This window comes from Macrotis lagotis, chromosome X (genome assembly GCF_037893015.1).
Source record: "Macrotis lagotis isolate mMagLag1 chromosome X, bilby.v1.9.chrom.fasta, whole genome shotgun sequence".
Taxonomy (NCBI): Eukaryota; Metazoa; Chordata; class Mammalia; order Peramelemorphia; family Peramelidae; genus Macrotis; species Macrotis lagotis.
The window spans coordinates 465,564,299-465,580,731 of record NC_133666.1 but is presented as its reverse complement, the minus strand read 5'-3'; the positions used below and the strand labels follow the sequence as shown (position 1 = coordinate 465,580,731).

The 16,433-nt window shown below is 34.4% G+C and overlaps 1 protein-coding gene across 1 annotated transcript in view; it reads right to left on the bottom strand.

Moving 5' to 3' along the window:
* PTPRM (protein tyrosine phosphatase receptor type M) overlaps nt 1–16,433 on the bottom strand; it is a 1,090,562-nt gene that overhangs the window by 824,142 nt on the left and 249,987 nt on the right. Inside the window, exon 2 of the mRNA XM_074202077.1 lies at nt 14,924–15,043. Within this exon, the coding sequence (XP_074058178.1) occupies nt 14,924–15,043 (120 nt within the window). The remainder of the gene's footprint in view (nt 1–14,923; nt 15,044–16,433) is intronic.

Here is a 16,433-nt window from a genome sequence, read left to right as displayed (position 1 = left end):
TTAAAAATTCCAATGATACCTAGTAATAAATCATAATTCTCACTGTAATGACAAAAGCACCACCCAATTAGCTTGCCACTGAGCATTATTGGGATTTTCAAATGCTTGCTATTAAACTAATCAGCTGGTTTCAATGGGACTTGATGTGTCCACTCTCCAGAAAGTGATAGGATGATTGTCCAGCATAAAATTAATTAAAATAATCATATTTACTTTTCTGGCTACACTTAAACTCTTAAGTATCACTTTACATATAATTTATCACAATCTCTTGGAACAGAATAATGGCTAACTGTATATTAAAGGTCACTTATTTAAAATGATCACTTGCACAAACATTCAATGAATTTGTCAAGAACTTTTATGCATATTTTAAGTATTCAGTACAACATCATGGGCAAGACATAACTGAGCATCCTGAAAGTTAATTTAATAATTCCATTTGCATCTTTATTTTCTTTCTAAGTAGAAAACATTTCTACATTTCACCACTGTGGAATCTCTCCACATGTCTATGGGTAATGTGTATTTGGATACTTCCTAAAAAAACAAAATCAAAAACCTGAGAAAAAATGATTTATGACCAAGCTGAGTCAATCCTAAAATTTTATATCATTATATGTATGAAATAATTATATCATTTATTCAGTGCATATTTGAAGATATTTACCTTTTTTTAAAACCAGTCACTCTTAATCTTTATAGCAAAGAGGTAAGAATTCCCTGGAGTATATATTTGGAAAGGAGTGAAAATGAATCAATATTTACATCTCATTCCTATTTTTCAGTAAATTTTTTTTAATAATAAATATAAAAATCTAGAAATAAGGCATTTTGCCTAAAATGATATTAATATTAATATATTTTTAATTCTCAAAAATGTGAGATAACCATAACAATAATCAGTTAAATCTTAATGATTTCATCTTATTCAATCTATCCAAACCTTTCATCTTAGATTATCACTTTTGCAAAGAGGAAAGAGATTAATTTGTCATTGAAAGTAACCCCCTCTCATATGGATACAGAGTGGATACAAAAACTTATTTTTCTCCTTTTTTTACTACCTTTTTCTCTTTTACTGCAAAGGAAGAGAATAATTCAGGGCAGTAAATAATAAAGTTTTCACACATGTATCTTGATGGAGAAATAGGAAAGGATGAAGAAGGAGTGTAAGACTACCTATTGTGAAACAGGAAAAAGCTCTGAAAATTCAAAAGGACTAATATTTCTCATATAAGACTTGAGAATTCCTGGGAGTTGTCTACCCATGGTCCTACTACATAAAAACTCATGAGTCCTTAGGTTTAACAATGATTTGTTAGACACAATAGGGCTCTTAGAGCTGCCTAGTCACTAGCATCATTCTGGTCCCCAAAGTCTTAGTCTTCCTGAAGGAAAATTTAGCCTCACAGGATAATCTATCACCAGTGATGATGATTCAGTCTTGTGGTATCAAATGAAATACTATTTATAAAAATGCTTAGCATTAGTGTCTGGAACATGGCAGGTACCATATAAATGCTTATTCCTCACCTCTTCTCTCAGTATAAATGAAAGAATCTTAGAATTGAAAGGGGAAGACCTGAGTTTGTAACCAATTTTTATTATTTACAAGGAGAGATTATTTTTATTACCTAGGCCTCAGATTCTTTATCCCACGATAACAAGAGAGAGCTAGACTGGATGGTCTCTAGAGTCTCTTTCATCTCCAGTTGTGGAATAAGAATGCATGGAATATTACCATGCTCTGAAAATGGATGGATGTGATGAAAAATGGATGGAAGCGAATCATGGAAAGATTTACTCAATCTGATGCAGAGTGAAGAAAATAATGTGCACAATTAACTACAACAAAGAAAATGGGAAGGTTAACTGCCAAAAAAAATTAAGGTTAAAAAAGTACAAAAAACAAGGTTCCAAAGAAAGTGGAAAAGAAGATAATCCCTAACTCACTTTTTGCAAAGTTTGAAGGTACAAGGGGTATCTAGGTGGTTCAATGTATAGAGTTCAGGATCTGAAGTCTGAAAGACTCAGTTTACTGAGCTCAAATCTGTGCTTAGAAACTTACTAGCTGTGTGACCTGAGGTAAATCACTTAATGCTGTCTGCCTCAGTTTCAACAACTATAAAATGAGCTGGAGAAGGAAATGGAAAACCATTCTACTATCTTTGCCAAGAGTCATACATGTTGATAAATGTCTGAGCAGCCAAAAAAAGGTGCCGAGTGTAGCATATTCAGAGGTATGCTAGTTAGCTCAAACCAGCTCACAAGAACCAAATTAAATATTCAATACACACCTTGACTCCTCAGAAGTAGCTCAGTACTATGCAATCAGTTCTCTGTTAATTGTCCAGATTTAAGAAAGTAATGAAGAAAATCTGAATAATGCAGATTAAACTTCAATTTATGAATTGCATAAATTTCCTCCTACTGCTTAATTCTCACTCCTAGCTGATCCATAATAGATTTATCATCAAACCCTTGGCCACAATGCAAACATTTTCAGGGTTTTTTTCCCCAATGTATTATTTGGTTTCACTCTTTTTGTGGTTTGTTTTTTGCAAGGTAGTGGGGTTAAGTTACTTGTCCAAGGTCACACAGCTAGGTAATTATTAAGTGTCTGAGATTAGATTTGAACTCAGGTTCTCTTGCCTTCAGGGCTGGTGCTCTATTCACTGCACCACCTAACTTCCCTACTCTTTTTTTTCCTTAAAAATATTATTTGACAGATAGCTCTCTGAGAGGAAGATAGATACTGAGAGTAATTTTGGTGACAAAGAAAAAGTTATCAATGAAATTTATGAAAATGCTTAAAAACAAAAAAAGGAATTCTAAAGGATTGACAAAAATAATAAAATTGGGGGGGCAGAGCCAAGATGGCGACAAGAAGGGATCAAATCTTAGGCGCTCTCTGATAAAACGTGAAACTAAGGACTCTAACTAAACTTTTGAGAGACAGAACCCAAAAAGGGACCCATTGAGGCAGTTCTCCTACTCAAGGTAACCTGGAAAAGAGCAGAAAGGCTCTGCTCCCTGGGTCAGAGGGGTGGCCCGCCAGAGGAGTGGCCCACCAGAGCCAAAGAACTTCAGCCTCCCGAAGGCAGCCCCAGGGTGCGGGGAGCCTAGGCTCAAAGCAGTGGGGGAGTCTCCTGAGCTGCACCCCAGGGAGCACTGGCACAAAGTAGGGGAACAGCGGGGGACCTCTGCCAGAGCAAGCATGTGAAGCCCAGCAGAGTGGTCTTTCCACAGCCCAGATCTGGAAACAGAAGCCGGCCAGCCGGTAAGCAGGAGCCCCCAGGGCATGAGCCCATTGAGCTGGGGGAAGGGAGTGCAGAGAGAGAGGCTGCAGAGCTCTGTCCTCTGCCTCTGGAACAGGACTCTGGGGCTCTGACCACATTCAGATCCTGATCCCAGTCTAGGCCCCCCCATAAAATGTTAGGGCCCCCCCCACCTCAGCCCCGTGGCAGAGGGGGACGCTTATGGTCATTCACAGACCAGGAGGGAGGACAGAGCCTCACACACTGAGACCCTTGTGGGAGTGTCCCAAAAGCTCAGGAAGCACCCCAAAACCAGGCTAAGGCTGGGAAAATGAGCAAGCAGAGAAATAAGAGGAAGACCATTGCGAAATATTTTGCACACGAGACCAAGAAGGATCAAAATACTCAGTCTGAAGATGAGGAAGCACAAGCTCCTGCATCTAAAGACTCCAAGCAAAACAGAAATTGGGTTCAGGCTATGACAGAGCTCAAAAAAGACTTTGAAAATCAAATGAGGGAGTTGGAAGAAAAACTGGGAAAATAAAGGAGAGAGATGCAGGAAAAACATGAAAATGAAGTCAGCAGCTTAGTCAAGGAAATCCAAAAAAATGCTGAAGAAAGTAGCATGCTAAAAACCAGCTTAGGTCAAATGGATAAAACAGTTCAAAAAGTTATTGAGGAGAAGAATGTCTTAAAAAGCAAAATTGGCCAGATGGAAAAAAAGAGATAAGAAAACTCTCTGAGGAGAACAAATCCTTCAGACAAAGAATAGAATTCAGGGAGATTGATGAATTTAACAGAAATCAGGAATCAATACTTCAAAACCAAAAAAATGAAAAATTAGAAGAAAATGTGAAATATCTCATTAAAAAAACAACTGATATGGAAAACAGACTTAGGAAAGATAATTTAAAAATTATTGGAATACCTGAAAGTCATGATCAGGAAAAGAGCCTTGACATCATTTTCAAAGGATTACTACAGGAAAATTGCCCTGATATTCTAGAAGCAGTGGGCAAAATAGAAATGGAGAGAATCCATCGATCCCCCGAGAAAAAGATCCCAAAAAACCAACCCCTAGGAATATTATAGCCAAGTTCCAGAACTCCCAAGTCAAAGAGAAAATATTACAAGCAGCCAGAAGGACACAGTTCAAATATCGTGGAGCTGCAGTCAGGATCACACAGGACTTAGCAGCAACTACATTGGAAGCTCGTAGGGCTTGGAATACAATATACCAGAAGGCAAAAGAGCTTAGAATGCAGCCAAGAATGAACTACCCAGCAAGGCTGAATGTCCTCTTCCAGGGAAAAAGATGGACTTTCAATGAACCAGGGGAATTTCAAATGTTCCTTTTGGAATGGCCAGAGCTGAATAGAAGGTTTGATCTTCAGATACAGGACTCAGGTGAAGCATGGAGATTGGAGGAGAGGGGGGAAATATGAGGGACTTAATGATGATGAACTGCATGTATTCCTGCATAGAAAAATGACACTGATAATACTCATATGAACCTTCTCAGCTAATAGAACAGGTAGAGGGAGCTTTTATAGTTGAAGCACAGGAGAAAGCTGAATTCGAAGATAAAATATGGTGTAAAAATGGAGTCAATAGAAAAAAAGGGAAATGTAATGGGAGAAAGAAAAAGGAGAGGGGGAATAGGCCAAGATATTTCATATAATAAGGTTTTTTTTATTACAATGAGCTATTGCAATGATATGGAAAGGGGGAGGCAAGGGGGAATGAGGGAACCTTTGCTCTCATCAGAGGTGACTAGGAGAGGAAACAGCATATATACTCAATGGGGTATAGACATCTGGAGTAAGAAGGAGGGGGGAGCAGGGGGAAGTGGTGGGGATGTGAATAAAGGAGGAGAGGATGGACCATGGGGGGAGAGTGGTCAGATATTAACACATTTTCTTTTTTACTTCTTGCAAGGGGCTGGGATTGGAAGGCCTGTCTGGGACCATAGGGCCTGGTAGATTCTGGGCCTAAGGGGTGGTATGGGAGCTCAGGGCTTCTTGGCCCCAGGACCAGGGATTTGTCTGCTGTGCCACTCAGCTACCCTACAGCAGAGTCAGAGTGAAAGGAGAGAGAAAATAGAGTACATGGTAGTGGAGAAATAAGAAAAGAGGGAGTTGTGATCAGCAATGGCAGTGTTGCAAAAATATGGAAGTAACTTTTGCGATGGACTTACCATAAAGATTGCGATCCACCCATGACAGAGTTGTTTGTGTTGGAACAAAGACTGAAGCACATTTTTTATTATTATTATTTAGGGGAGGGTGCAGGGCAAATGGGGCTGGGTGGTCTGCCTGGGGCCACATAGCAGGGTGATCTTTGGGTGTCTGAGGCCTGATTTGGACCTGGGTGCTCCTGACTCAAGGGCCAATGCTCTGTCTGCCACCCAGCCACCCCTACTATTATTACTATTTTATTTTATTTTGGGTCTTTTTTTTTTCTTCTTTTGGGTTTTTGCAGGGCAGTAGGGATCGGGTGGCTTGCATGTCATACGGCTGGGTGATTGTTGGGTCTACAGGGCTGGATGTGGGCTCGGAGGCTCGTGGCTGCAGGGCTGGTGCTTCGTCCATTGCGCCACCTGGCCATACCTACAATTATTACTATTATTCTTTTTTAATTTTAATTTTTTTCTCTCCCCTTTACTTTATCGCCCAAGCAAGTCTATATTCATGGGGGAGGGGTATTTTGTTTACTCTTAAACAAGAAAATTTTATTAATGTAAAAAAACATTTGTACAAAATGAGAATAAAAAAATTAAAAGAATAAAAAAATTCAGATAGGCACATGGCTCAGTTAATTTTGATATTAAATCAATATTATAGATAATTTAAACTTTAGTACATGAAAATGTTCTGAAAACCTACTGTGTATTCTGTGAAATAAAGTTAATAGAAGCTGTAAAAAATAATAAAATTTATAGTTTTGGTAATGCAACAGTTTGCAAAATAAACCCCACTCCCAAAACTTTATTCTGTGAAGCAATAACAAAAACCAGAAGGAAATGATAGAAAGGTAAATTCAATCCAAAATAATTGCAAATATATAAATTATTTGGAGTCAATCTTGGAAGACTCACTCATGACATTTAAATATGATTACAACATTTTTTAGAAAATTTTCTTAGAAAACATGAAAATTTTCCCCACATTACTACTATAGAAATGCAAAATTAAACAACTATGAAAGTCTAGTATATATCCATCAAATGAGTACAGATGACAAAAGAAGAAAATAAACAATTGTAAGTGAGGATAAGAGAGTATAGGCATACTAATATACTGCTGGTATAATTAAGAATTTGCCTGTCTGAAAAGCAATTTGTGACAAGTACCAAAAAGCTACTAAACCATGAACATCTTTTGATCCAGCACTATTACTGCTAGAAATATATCCCGACATCACAAAAGACAAAAGGAAAGAACTCATAGAAAAAGAAATATTGACATTAGAACTTTTATCTTTACTTTAACAGTGAATGCGTAGGTACTTATTAATTAGATCAAGTGAAACAAATTTGAATATTTATATATATATAAAAATGTAACAATGTGATTATACTATGAAAATGGATATGATAAATTCTGAGAAAGTTGAGATTCGAATGAACCGATATTGATTAAAATGAATATACCAGAAAGACCAATTTATATAGACTTCAAAAATATCACTTCAGTGATCAATCAGGATTTCAGAAGACTATGAATGAATATATTACCTACCACTTGGCAGAAAGGTGAGGAACTAGAAATGTAGAATGAGATCTATCATTTTAGATATGACCAATGTGCTGAATTATTTTGCTTATCTGTCATGATAAGCACATAATATGATTTCTACCTTAACCATTAATGATATTGGTCTATTGCTCTTTCTCTGTTTCATCCATTCCTTGTTTAGGTGGCAGGACTAAATTTCCCTCTTGGAAATAATTAAATGGAAGGCATTCATTCTTTATTTTCAAAACTTTATGTAATGTAAGGATACTCTTTAATGATTGAAAAAAATTACTTATGAATCCATCTAAGACAAGTGTTTTTTCTCTGACAAGTCAACTGAATTCAAAACAATAATAGCATAAGGAAATCTGCTTTGCAGGGAAAATAAATGTTATTTTTTTTACAAAAACTAATATGGAAAAAATGGAAATCAAAGATGGGAAAAAATCTAATGAAATAAAGGAGGTCAAACCAAAGCAGACACCAGGGGAAAAACTGACCCAGAAACAAAAATAGATGTATCTCAAGACTTCATGGAATAAGGAATTAGTTCAATAGGAGAAATAAAGGAATAATGACATTTATGTAGATATAATTAAAATCAATATATAATAAGCAAAAGGTCAGTCTGGAAAGCTCAATGACATTCAAACAAAATGACAGAATCTATGAAAAACAAAATAATTATATTGAAAGAAAAGGAGTAGAAAAGAGAACTGAAGAAAATCAAAGAACGACACAAAAGGGAAGATGATTTTAAAAAGCTATCAGACAAAGTTTTAGACATAATGGAATGTATGGAGAAATCTTAGATATACAAGACTTTCAAGAAAATTTGAAGAATCAAAAAACTTGATTATCATATTTTATCAATTAATACAGATAAATTACTAGAACTATTGAAAACCAAGTCTAGACTGAAGACTGAGTATGCACTAAAAATAAAGAAAAAAGAAATATAAATTCATATCATCCAGAAATGACATTATCAAATGAAAGGTCTTATAAAGTTCTTTATAGAGTGTTATAATCTTTTCTACCTCAGCAACATTTTAATATTTATTGTTTTAGATCATTTGAACTTCTCAATAATCTTAGGAGGTAGATGCTTCATTTTACTATGAAAGAAGCTGAGGCAGAGATTAAGTGATTGGCCTGGGTTCTCGGCTAGTAAGTATTTGAAGTTGAATTTTAACTCAGATCGTCCTGATTCCAGGCCACCACTCTATCTACTGTACTTTCTAGTTGCCCTAACACCTCAGAATTGTTTTGATTCACAAAACTTTCCATGATTTGTCCCATCTAAAGACTTATTTCTGTTTGGCATCACCCCAAGTTATATGGTTTCATGTTTTCCTATGTTTTAAGTGGAAAACTATGCAGAGGAATATACTTTATATCATGCAATTCATGAAATCATTTTCTCTTCAATCCATTTTGTATGTTCTTTACTACACAGTAAAGAATAATGTTCACTATCCAAACACACTGAGCAACTGAATTATACAATTTCTGTTATTCTTTCACTGTCCAATCATCTTGAACTGGAATGTCAAACAAATTCAGGGTAAAACATCTGTTTATCATTAAGCATAAGCTATTCAAACTAGAAGATATACATCATAGCAGCTTACAGTTCTTCTCTATAATTGTGGCTAACTACTAAGGATCACCACATATAAATATGGCTGCCTTGACTTTTGATAGTTATATTGTGGATTAAAACACATACTATTTTTTGCCATTTAATTTAGTTGAACTATTAGATATTTACAACAATTTATTGGCTGATGCATACACTGCCTGAAATTAGGAATGCCACATATATTAAAAATCTGCTATTGATATGGGATCACAGAATCCAACATACTTGTTTTTGTCTCATTAAAATGTTGCTACATTTAGCACTTTGGGGCTAAAGTCAAGAATTTCCTCCACAAACCACTGATGTGAAATGTTTTCTTCAATATTTTCTTAAGTTGTTTTTCCAAAATTTGTAGCTTAGAAACTGCTGATGAACTATAACTTAAGACCAATTTTTTAATGTACTTCATAATTCACTATTTAAAGCTAATTAGGAATTAACATCCTCACAAAGGTAGTTTGAGAATGACTGAAATGGGTAAACAGTTTGTTAAGTGTTTATGCTACATATGAATGTCAGGTAGAAATTTCATGAGGGATGAGACAGATGAGGCAACTAAGGAAAGCAAAAGCTCCATTTTGTATACTCTAATGTTTGGAAAAGTCAAATCTCAACTAAAATGATTCCAGAGTTTGATGTCCCAAGAATTCATATCTGTAAATAACCACTTAAATGTCATTCAGGGTCAACTCTGCAAACATTCTTGTCTTGAAATACTAATTATACTCAGTCAAGGGCTAGGCTGAGAGATGACCTCATAACTCACTGCCTCATATGCCACTATCACAGGCATATGAATAAGTACTCTTCTTAATATGGAAAATGCATTAACAAATTGATGCATGTACTTGATGATAGAACTTCAGTTATCTTAACTGTCAATCCATCATCTTGTGCAAATATGAAATTTGCTACAAATATAGTTTAAGTCATTTTTTCTGTCTTTACAAGCTACCAAAGCAAATATGTGAATGCCCATTTCATCACAGGTAATCCATTCTTTTGGCCCTAAATAAATTACTGCCACTACCTGAAGATGACCAAGAGGCACAGGAGACTTTCCAAGCCTCTTTACCATTCATGACAACTATTGTTATTTCCAACCCACATAAAGGAAATAAAAGCAAAAAGTGTCATAGAATAGAAATGCCTTTTTTAAAAAAATCTGTCTCTTAGATCCAATAACAGAATTAGATTTTCACAGTGCTTTCACAAACATTCCCTAGTTCCCTACAATACTTCCATCCATTCTTACATTATAATTCCTTGGAAATAGTGATACTTGAAAGAGGAAGATAAAATGTCAATTTTATAAAAGGTAAATAGCCATGCCCATTAACTGCTAAGTATATTGTTCACACTAGAGCTAAGTTTGGCATGTTAAAGATTTTCCTTGCATAATTTCTCCTTCAGTACAAAACAAAACCATTTATTTTTTGTACTTTAGATAAAACTTTTATCAAACAATATCTTGAACAAATATAGAATATTTACCAAACTCAAACAGCTAGGTTAAAATAAGACTAAAAATATGGAAAGTTAGTGAAATAATACTTTTGTCTGAGCCAGATCCCTTAGATCTACTTATTTGAGAGTAAATTTCTTAATCCATTGTGATGAAGATTAAGCAGGAACTAGTTTGCTATAATACACAGTATTAGACTATAGCTAGAGCCATAAGTGCAATATTATCCCCAGAATTCATCATCAAGGAACTGTGCTTCAAGTCAATATTCTCATTCTTAGAGTATAAGGTAAGGAAATTTTCCCTTAGGCAAGAGAAATAGCTACTGGCAATCCACTGCAACAAGCTACCCACTTATAAAGGGAATGAATAATCAGCTTTGGCACATTTCCATTAACTGAAAAGTTACTGTTCACAGGACTAGCTGAGGGGGAAAAATCTACCAATAGTATGAATAGCAGTTTAAAATAGGATTTTTAAATGACATGTAGTATTTATGCAACCCTAAATATGTATTTCCAGAACATAACGTAACGACTTCACAGTAGTTATCAAGTCAACTTCCACATAGCTCCAGACTGTATTTAACTTTTTAAAAGTGCAGTTAAAAATAGCTTTGCTAATGCAGACAGAGAAAAGAATCCTACATATTAAAATGCTGTTATTATAAAAAATTTAAAGTTGAGAAGCTAAAAATTAAAGCTAAAATTCCACTTACTGCTTTTATGTTTAAATGTATCTTGTCATACATAAATAAAAATAATAGATAATTATTCAGTAGTGTTTCAAATTTTTGGTATCAAGCGATAATAAATAGTTTTTTAGCTCCAAAGGCAGAAGCTTATGGAATGATATTTTGCCCCATAACTAAAATTTTCTTTTCTAAGGGACCAGTGTCACTTCCCAAAGAAATCAGTAAAAATAAGAATGAGTTAAGGATTAGTTTATAGCTTACATTTAAATTTCATTCCAGGGGCGACTAGGTGGTGTAGTGGATAAAGCCCCGGCCCTGGAGTCAGGAGTACCTGGGTTCGAATCTGGTCTCAGACACTTAATAATTACCTAGCTGTGTGGCCTTGGGCAAGCCACTTAACCCCATTTGCCTTGCAAAAACCTAAGAAAATAAAAAATTTCATTCCAAAGATTTTACTTAAGGTAGTAGATAATAGGTCAAGTATTCTCAAGATTTCAAGTCTTTATGTTAGGGGAAACCTCAACTTCTAAAACACAAAAGGCAAACTCTTCTGAAAGCAAACATAAGATAGTATTAACTAATTCATTTATACATTTATAATAATAATGACAATTCACATTATATAATGCTTTGAAAGGTACAGGACTCTCTGCTCATAAGAATTATATGAGATCACTAATGTAAATGTCTCCATGATATAAAGCATGATCTGCTTTAGATTCTTTGGGCTAACAAGCATGTATCTGATGGGACCTCAAGCAAGCCCCATCACCTTCCCATAAAAGAAATTAGTCTTCTTTCTTGTCAAGTGCCCCAAAATGCCCATTAGTTTCCACAGGTTATTTCAGATCATATTTTACCAAGTAGATGATGTTCATCTAATGTGAATACTCTCAATTCTAAGCTTCTCCTCTAAGTTTTTAATATATTCAGTCATCTTCTCTCTTGAGATGTCAAAAGAAATATTCTCCCTTGACAAATCAAAAACCCTTTCATCTGGGATTCTAGATCCCTCTCTTCAAATTTCCTCTTAGAAATTACCACCTCCCTTGTACAAGCATCTTCAATCTCTCCCTCTTTCCACATTCCTTCCCCTCAATCTACAAATTTGCTCAGATATTCCCTATTTTCAACACCATAAAATAAATAAAAATTCTTACTTTAATTCCTTCATCATCAAATTTAAAAAGATCAAAATATGAAAAATAATTACATATCATTACCACACATTTATTTTTACTCCTTACAAACTGTCTTTAGTCTTTATAATTTCAATGAAAAAACCCTTTCCATATCCTTATTGCTAAATCAGATTGTCTTTTGGTTTAGCATATATTGACCTTGATACTTCTACAGAATGTTAAACTGCATATATATATATTTATATTTATATACATATATTCACAATTCACATAAATATATGTGTATGAGCATATTTGTATCTATATGCATTTATGTGTGTTTATAGTTTTTTGTTTAAACATCCTCCTTTTTGATATGCCCTCTTCTCTTAAATCTTATGATTAATCATCTACTTTAATTATCCCTCTTTTCTATTTTCCTGGCTTAATAGCCTTATTTCACTTCAAATTTATGTATTTGGCCATTATCTCTTCCAACATTCCTTCATTTAGTGTCCTCATAACCTCTATGACTTCAGTTATTATCTCTATGTAGATGATATGTTTATATACATATATATATATGCACACATATTATATCATATCATATTCTATCTCTACTTCAAAACATCCATTAAGAGTTTCAATAGTGAATTTTCCACTTCTGCTTATATATCTCCACAGATCCCTCTCAGTCATGACCATAGGAGTTGCCTTTTGAATTGGCCTTTTTTCATCATACATTCTTCATCAATTGCTATGCCCTTCTAATAATACCTCTGTGTCTCACTCATCCCTCCAATCCTTTCCACTTCCACTACTATGACAAGTAGGTGCAAATCTTCATCCCTTAAAGCCTAGATTGTCATAAGACTCTTAACTAGCTGATATTTCTCCAATACTTCTCTTCCATATACAATCCATTTTCACAATAAATCTAGAGCCAAGGGGGCAGCTAGGTGGCGCAGTGGATAGAGCACAGGCCCTGGAGTCAGGAGTACCTGAGTTCAAATAAGGTCTCAGACACATAATAATCACCTAGTTGTATGACCTTGGACAAGTCACTTAACCCCACTGCCTTGCAAAAACTAAAAAAAAATCTAGAGCCAAAGTAATCCACTGCATCTCAGGACATCACCAGTTGTCTTGACTTTTGTCTTGCCACTGGACTTTGATGACTCTGGCAGACAGAATGAGGTTAATGACTGTGTAAATATGTTTCACTTAAATCCAAACAAGACGTACCCCATGATATCATTGGTCCTCTTCAAAAACTATGGTTGAATAATACAATGCAGAAGTAATTGTCCTAATGTATAATTTTTATGCAACTGCTCCATTCAAAGCTGTTAGTAGTTACCAATCACCATTCCATAAACAAACAAACAAGCAAACAAATAAATAAATAATTGAGAACTCCTGATCCTGGTACTCTATAACTTGAATTTAATGTACCTTCTAAACTTCTTTCATAATACCCCCTTTCAGATACCCCATATTTTAATAACATCACTACTCCCTGCTTCTTAGACTCTTACTCTATTTCACCTCATTATTTTCTAATTTCATTCATATGTGGAATAATTCTTTCCCTTCATTTCAGTATTTCAAAGTCCAATTTCTTTTCCATGGTCCAACTCATATGGCATCTCCCATCCTAATTCCCAAATTGAGAGTGATGTATACTATGACAACTTTACTCATAGAGTTTCGCCAGAACTCTCATTCTCCTTTATTTTATTTATCATTATATCAAAACTATAAAAGATTCCTTCCCTTTATATTGTCATTTAGAAGCAGAGTATAGATTATGACTTTGTATTTTTGCCTACAGAGCAGTTGATATTTGATCATTTTGAATTAATTTCTTAAAGTAGGTAATTTTCTCTTTCTCAATGCAATAATATTTATTCCCAATGTTTCAATAATCATTTCTATTTAAATGATTCCCAAATCTCTATTTTATTTTTTAACTTTTCTCATAAGTTACACATCTATATTTCCAAGTATCTACAGAACATTTACCCTTAGATATCCCAGTGCTACTGCAAAAGTCAACAAATTTTAATCATCTACCCCAAATCAGTTCCTTGTTATGGCTTCCTTATTTCTAACAAAGACACCAATCTATTTATTCATGCTTTGATACTAAGTAATATCTTTGTTTTGTTAGGTTCCCTCCCTTTTCCTTACCTTTCATATGCAACTTATTACCAAATCTAAGATTTGTTTTTTGTTTGCTTTTTTTTAAACCTCTGCATTCTCTCACACAGCAATTTCTGGAATGTGTTTTTTCCCCTATTCTATTACCACCTATCTCTGGATTACTGCAATAGCTTTCTAACAAATAACCAATCTTACTCTCAAATTCACCCTTCACATTACTATCAGATTATTATGCCTCATGTACCGTTCAGATCATATTATACCTTTGCTCAAAAAAAAAGAAAAAAAATCAGTGAATCTTTCAAAAACCAAACTGAGAAAATGAAGTTACCACCAAAAAAATGACACCAACAGCTACATTTATCTACTATGGCTCACTTTCATAGTGCTTCACAAAGATCCCATCTTATTTTATCAACATAATATCCCCACAAATATCATCCCCATTTCATAAATACAAGAAAGAAAATTTAAGTCACATCCACAGTCCAGGATGCTTACTTCCCTTATCACAACTGATACCAGCAGTGCTCTTCTAACTACTGTTGGACCTTTTCTTACTTGCAGACCCCCAAGTCAATGCAGTGCTACTTCAAATATAATGGAGAAAATTCTCAATTAGGAAGGATATATTAAATTATAATAAATCCAATGTCATAAAATGGAACTATGCTCTGCTCCATTTTCATCAATTGATCATTACCATCGATCTCTCATCTATTTTCCAAAACTATCATTCATTCAACAAATAATTAAACTAAATGGATCCAAAGGAGATATGGACATCTACCCCCTCTTATTAGGAAAGAGGAAAAAAACAGAATTTATAGCAAACCTGATGGCATCCATGGATCAGAAGGCTTTGTCAAGGTGTTCACCCATTCCCAATCAAAGTCATCATCCTTACCCTGGCTGTATCCACATGTGGTAAATGGCTCATCAAATGAGCAACCACCTGAAAATTAAAAATAAAAAGCATTAGAAAATAGAAGATAGACCTTGCCCTATATAAAGAGAGGGAATTATAGGCTCCTAAACCACCAACTTGATGTTAAGCTGAATTTGCTTTGGTCTTTGGTCACAAATTACGTGCTTCAACATTTTACACCTGTGATTTAAAAAAAAAAGCTATAAATTTTCTCCTATCCCCTTAAAAATGTTTTCTCATGAAGAGAAGCTGGTGTGAGAATGTGCCAATTGCAATTAACATCTTTTTTAAAGCAGATATAAAACTGGCACTTCCCCAGGTTTACAGAACTGTAAAATGACCATGATGTTGAATTATAAAACTGATATTTTCCCCATAATTTTTCTAAGATGTTTCAATGCAAAGAAAAAGATTACAGCTAGTCCAAACTAAATTAAATAATTCAAGGACATAATTACAGTAGATATGTCATGAGAAGTGTAGGGCAATAATGTACTAATATATTCTTTATACCCAATTGGCCCAAATTCGTATTCTGAGTTGTATTCTGCATTGTATTCTGAGGAACATTTTCTGGAAAATGATCCACAATCTGTTATTGAAATAACTTTCACATCAAATATTTAGGGACCAGATAGTTAAAAAATCAAAGATTATTATAATTTATACTTTTAAGTATAATCAATGAATACATTATAGGTAGAAGCCATTTGATGAGAAAGTGTAGAAACAAAGTAAAATTTTTCTTGTCTAAATATAAGCCCTAAATATAAATGCATGTGTGTGTGTGTGTGTGTGTGTGTGTGTGTGTGTGTGTGTGTGTGTGTGTGTGTGTGTGTGTGTAAAACTATGTATTTAAAAGGTAAAGAGATTTTAAAAAACACTAGTTCAAAAAGTAAAAAAAAATACATAGGTCAACTCAGCTATTTTTAGAATCCCTGAAACTGGTTACATTTATGAGTTCTACTCCTTGATTCTCACATTTACTTAACTATGTTTTTATCTTTAGTAATATGCATAGTATCTATAATTTTAGGTTAAGGGGAACTGACTTCTACAAGACAGATTACCATCTGTCTTTAGCAGAGGTTTTTAAACCATTTTTGTCATGGATCTCTTTAGCAATCTGGTGAATTCTATGATTGTCTTCTCAGAATGATGCTTCAATTACATACAATAAAAAAAACATCAAATTGAAAATGAAACCAATTATGCTGAAATAGTTGTCAAAATATTTTTAAAATATCTTTATAGAATTCAGATTAAGAAGGTTTGGTCTATAAGTGACAGGGTTATATAGTAGGTTCAGGAAAATTAAGCAATTGATCATGATCTCACAACTGAGGAATAGGTCTTCCTAATCTGAGGCTACAGTTTGGTACAATGCAAAAATAACTGGAATATAGAGTCCAAAGAC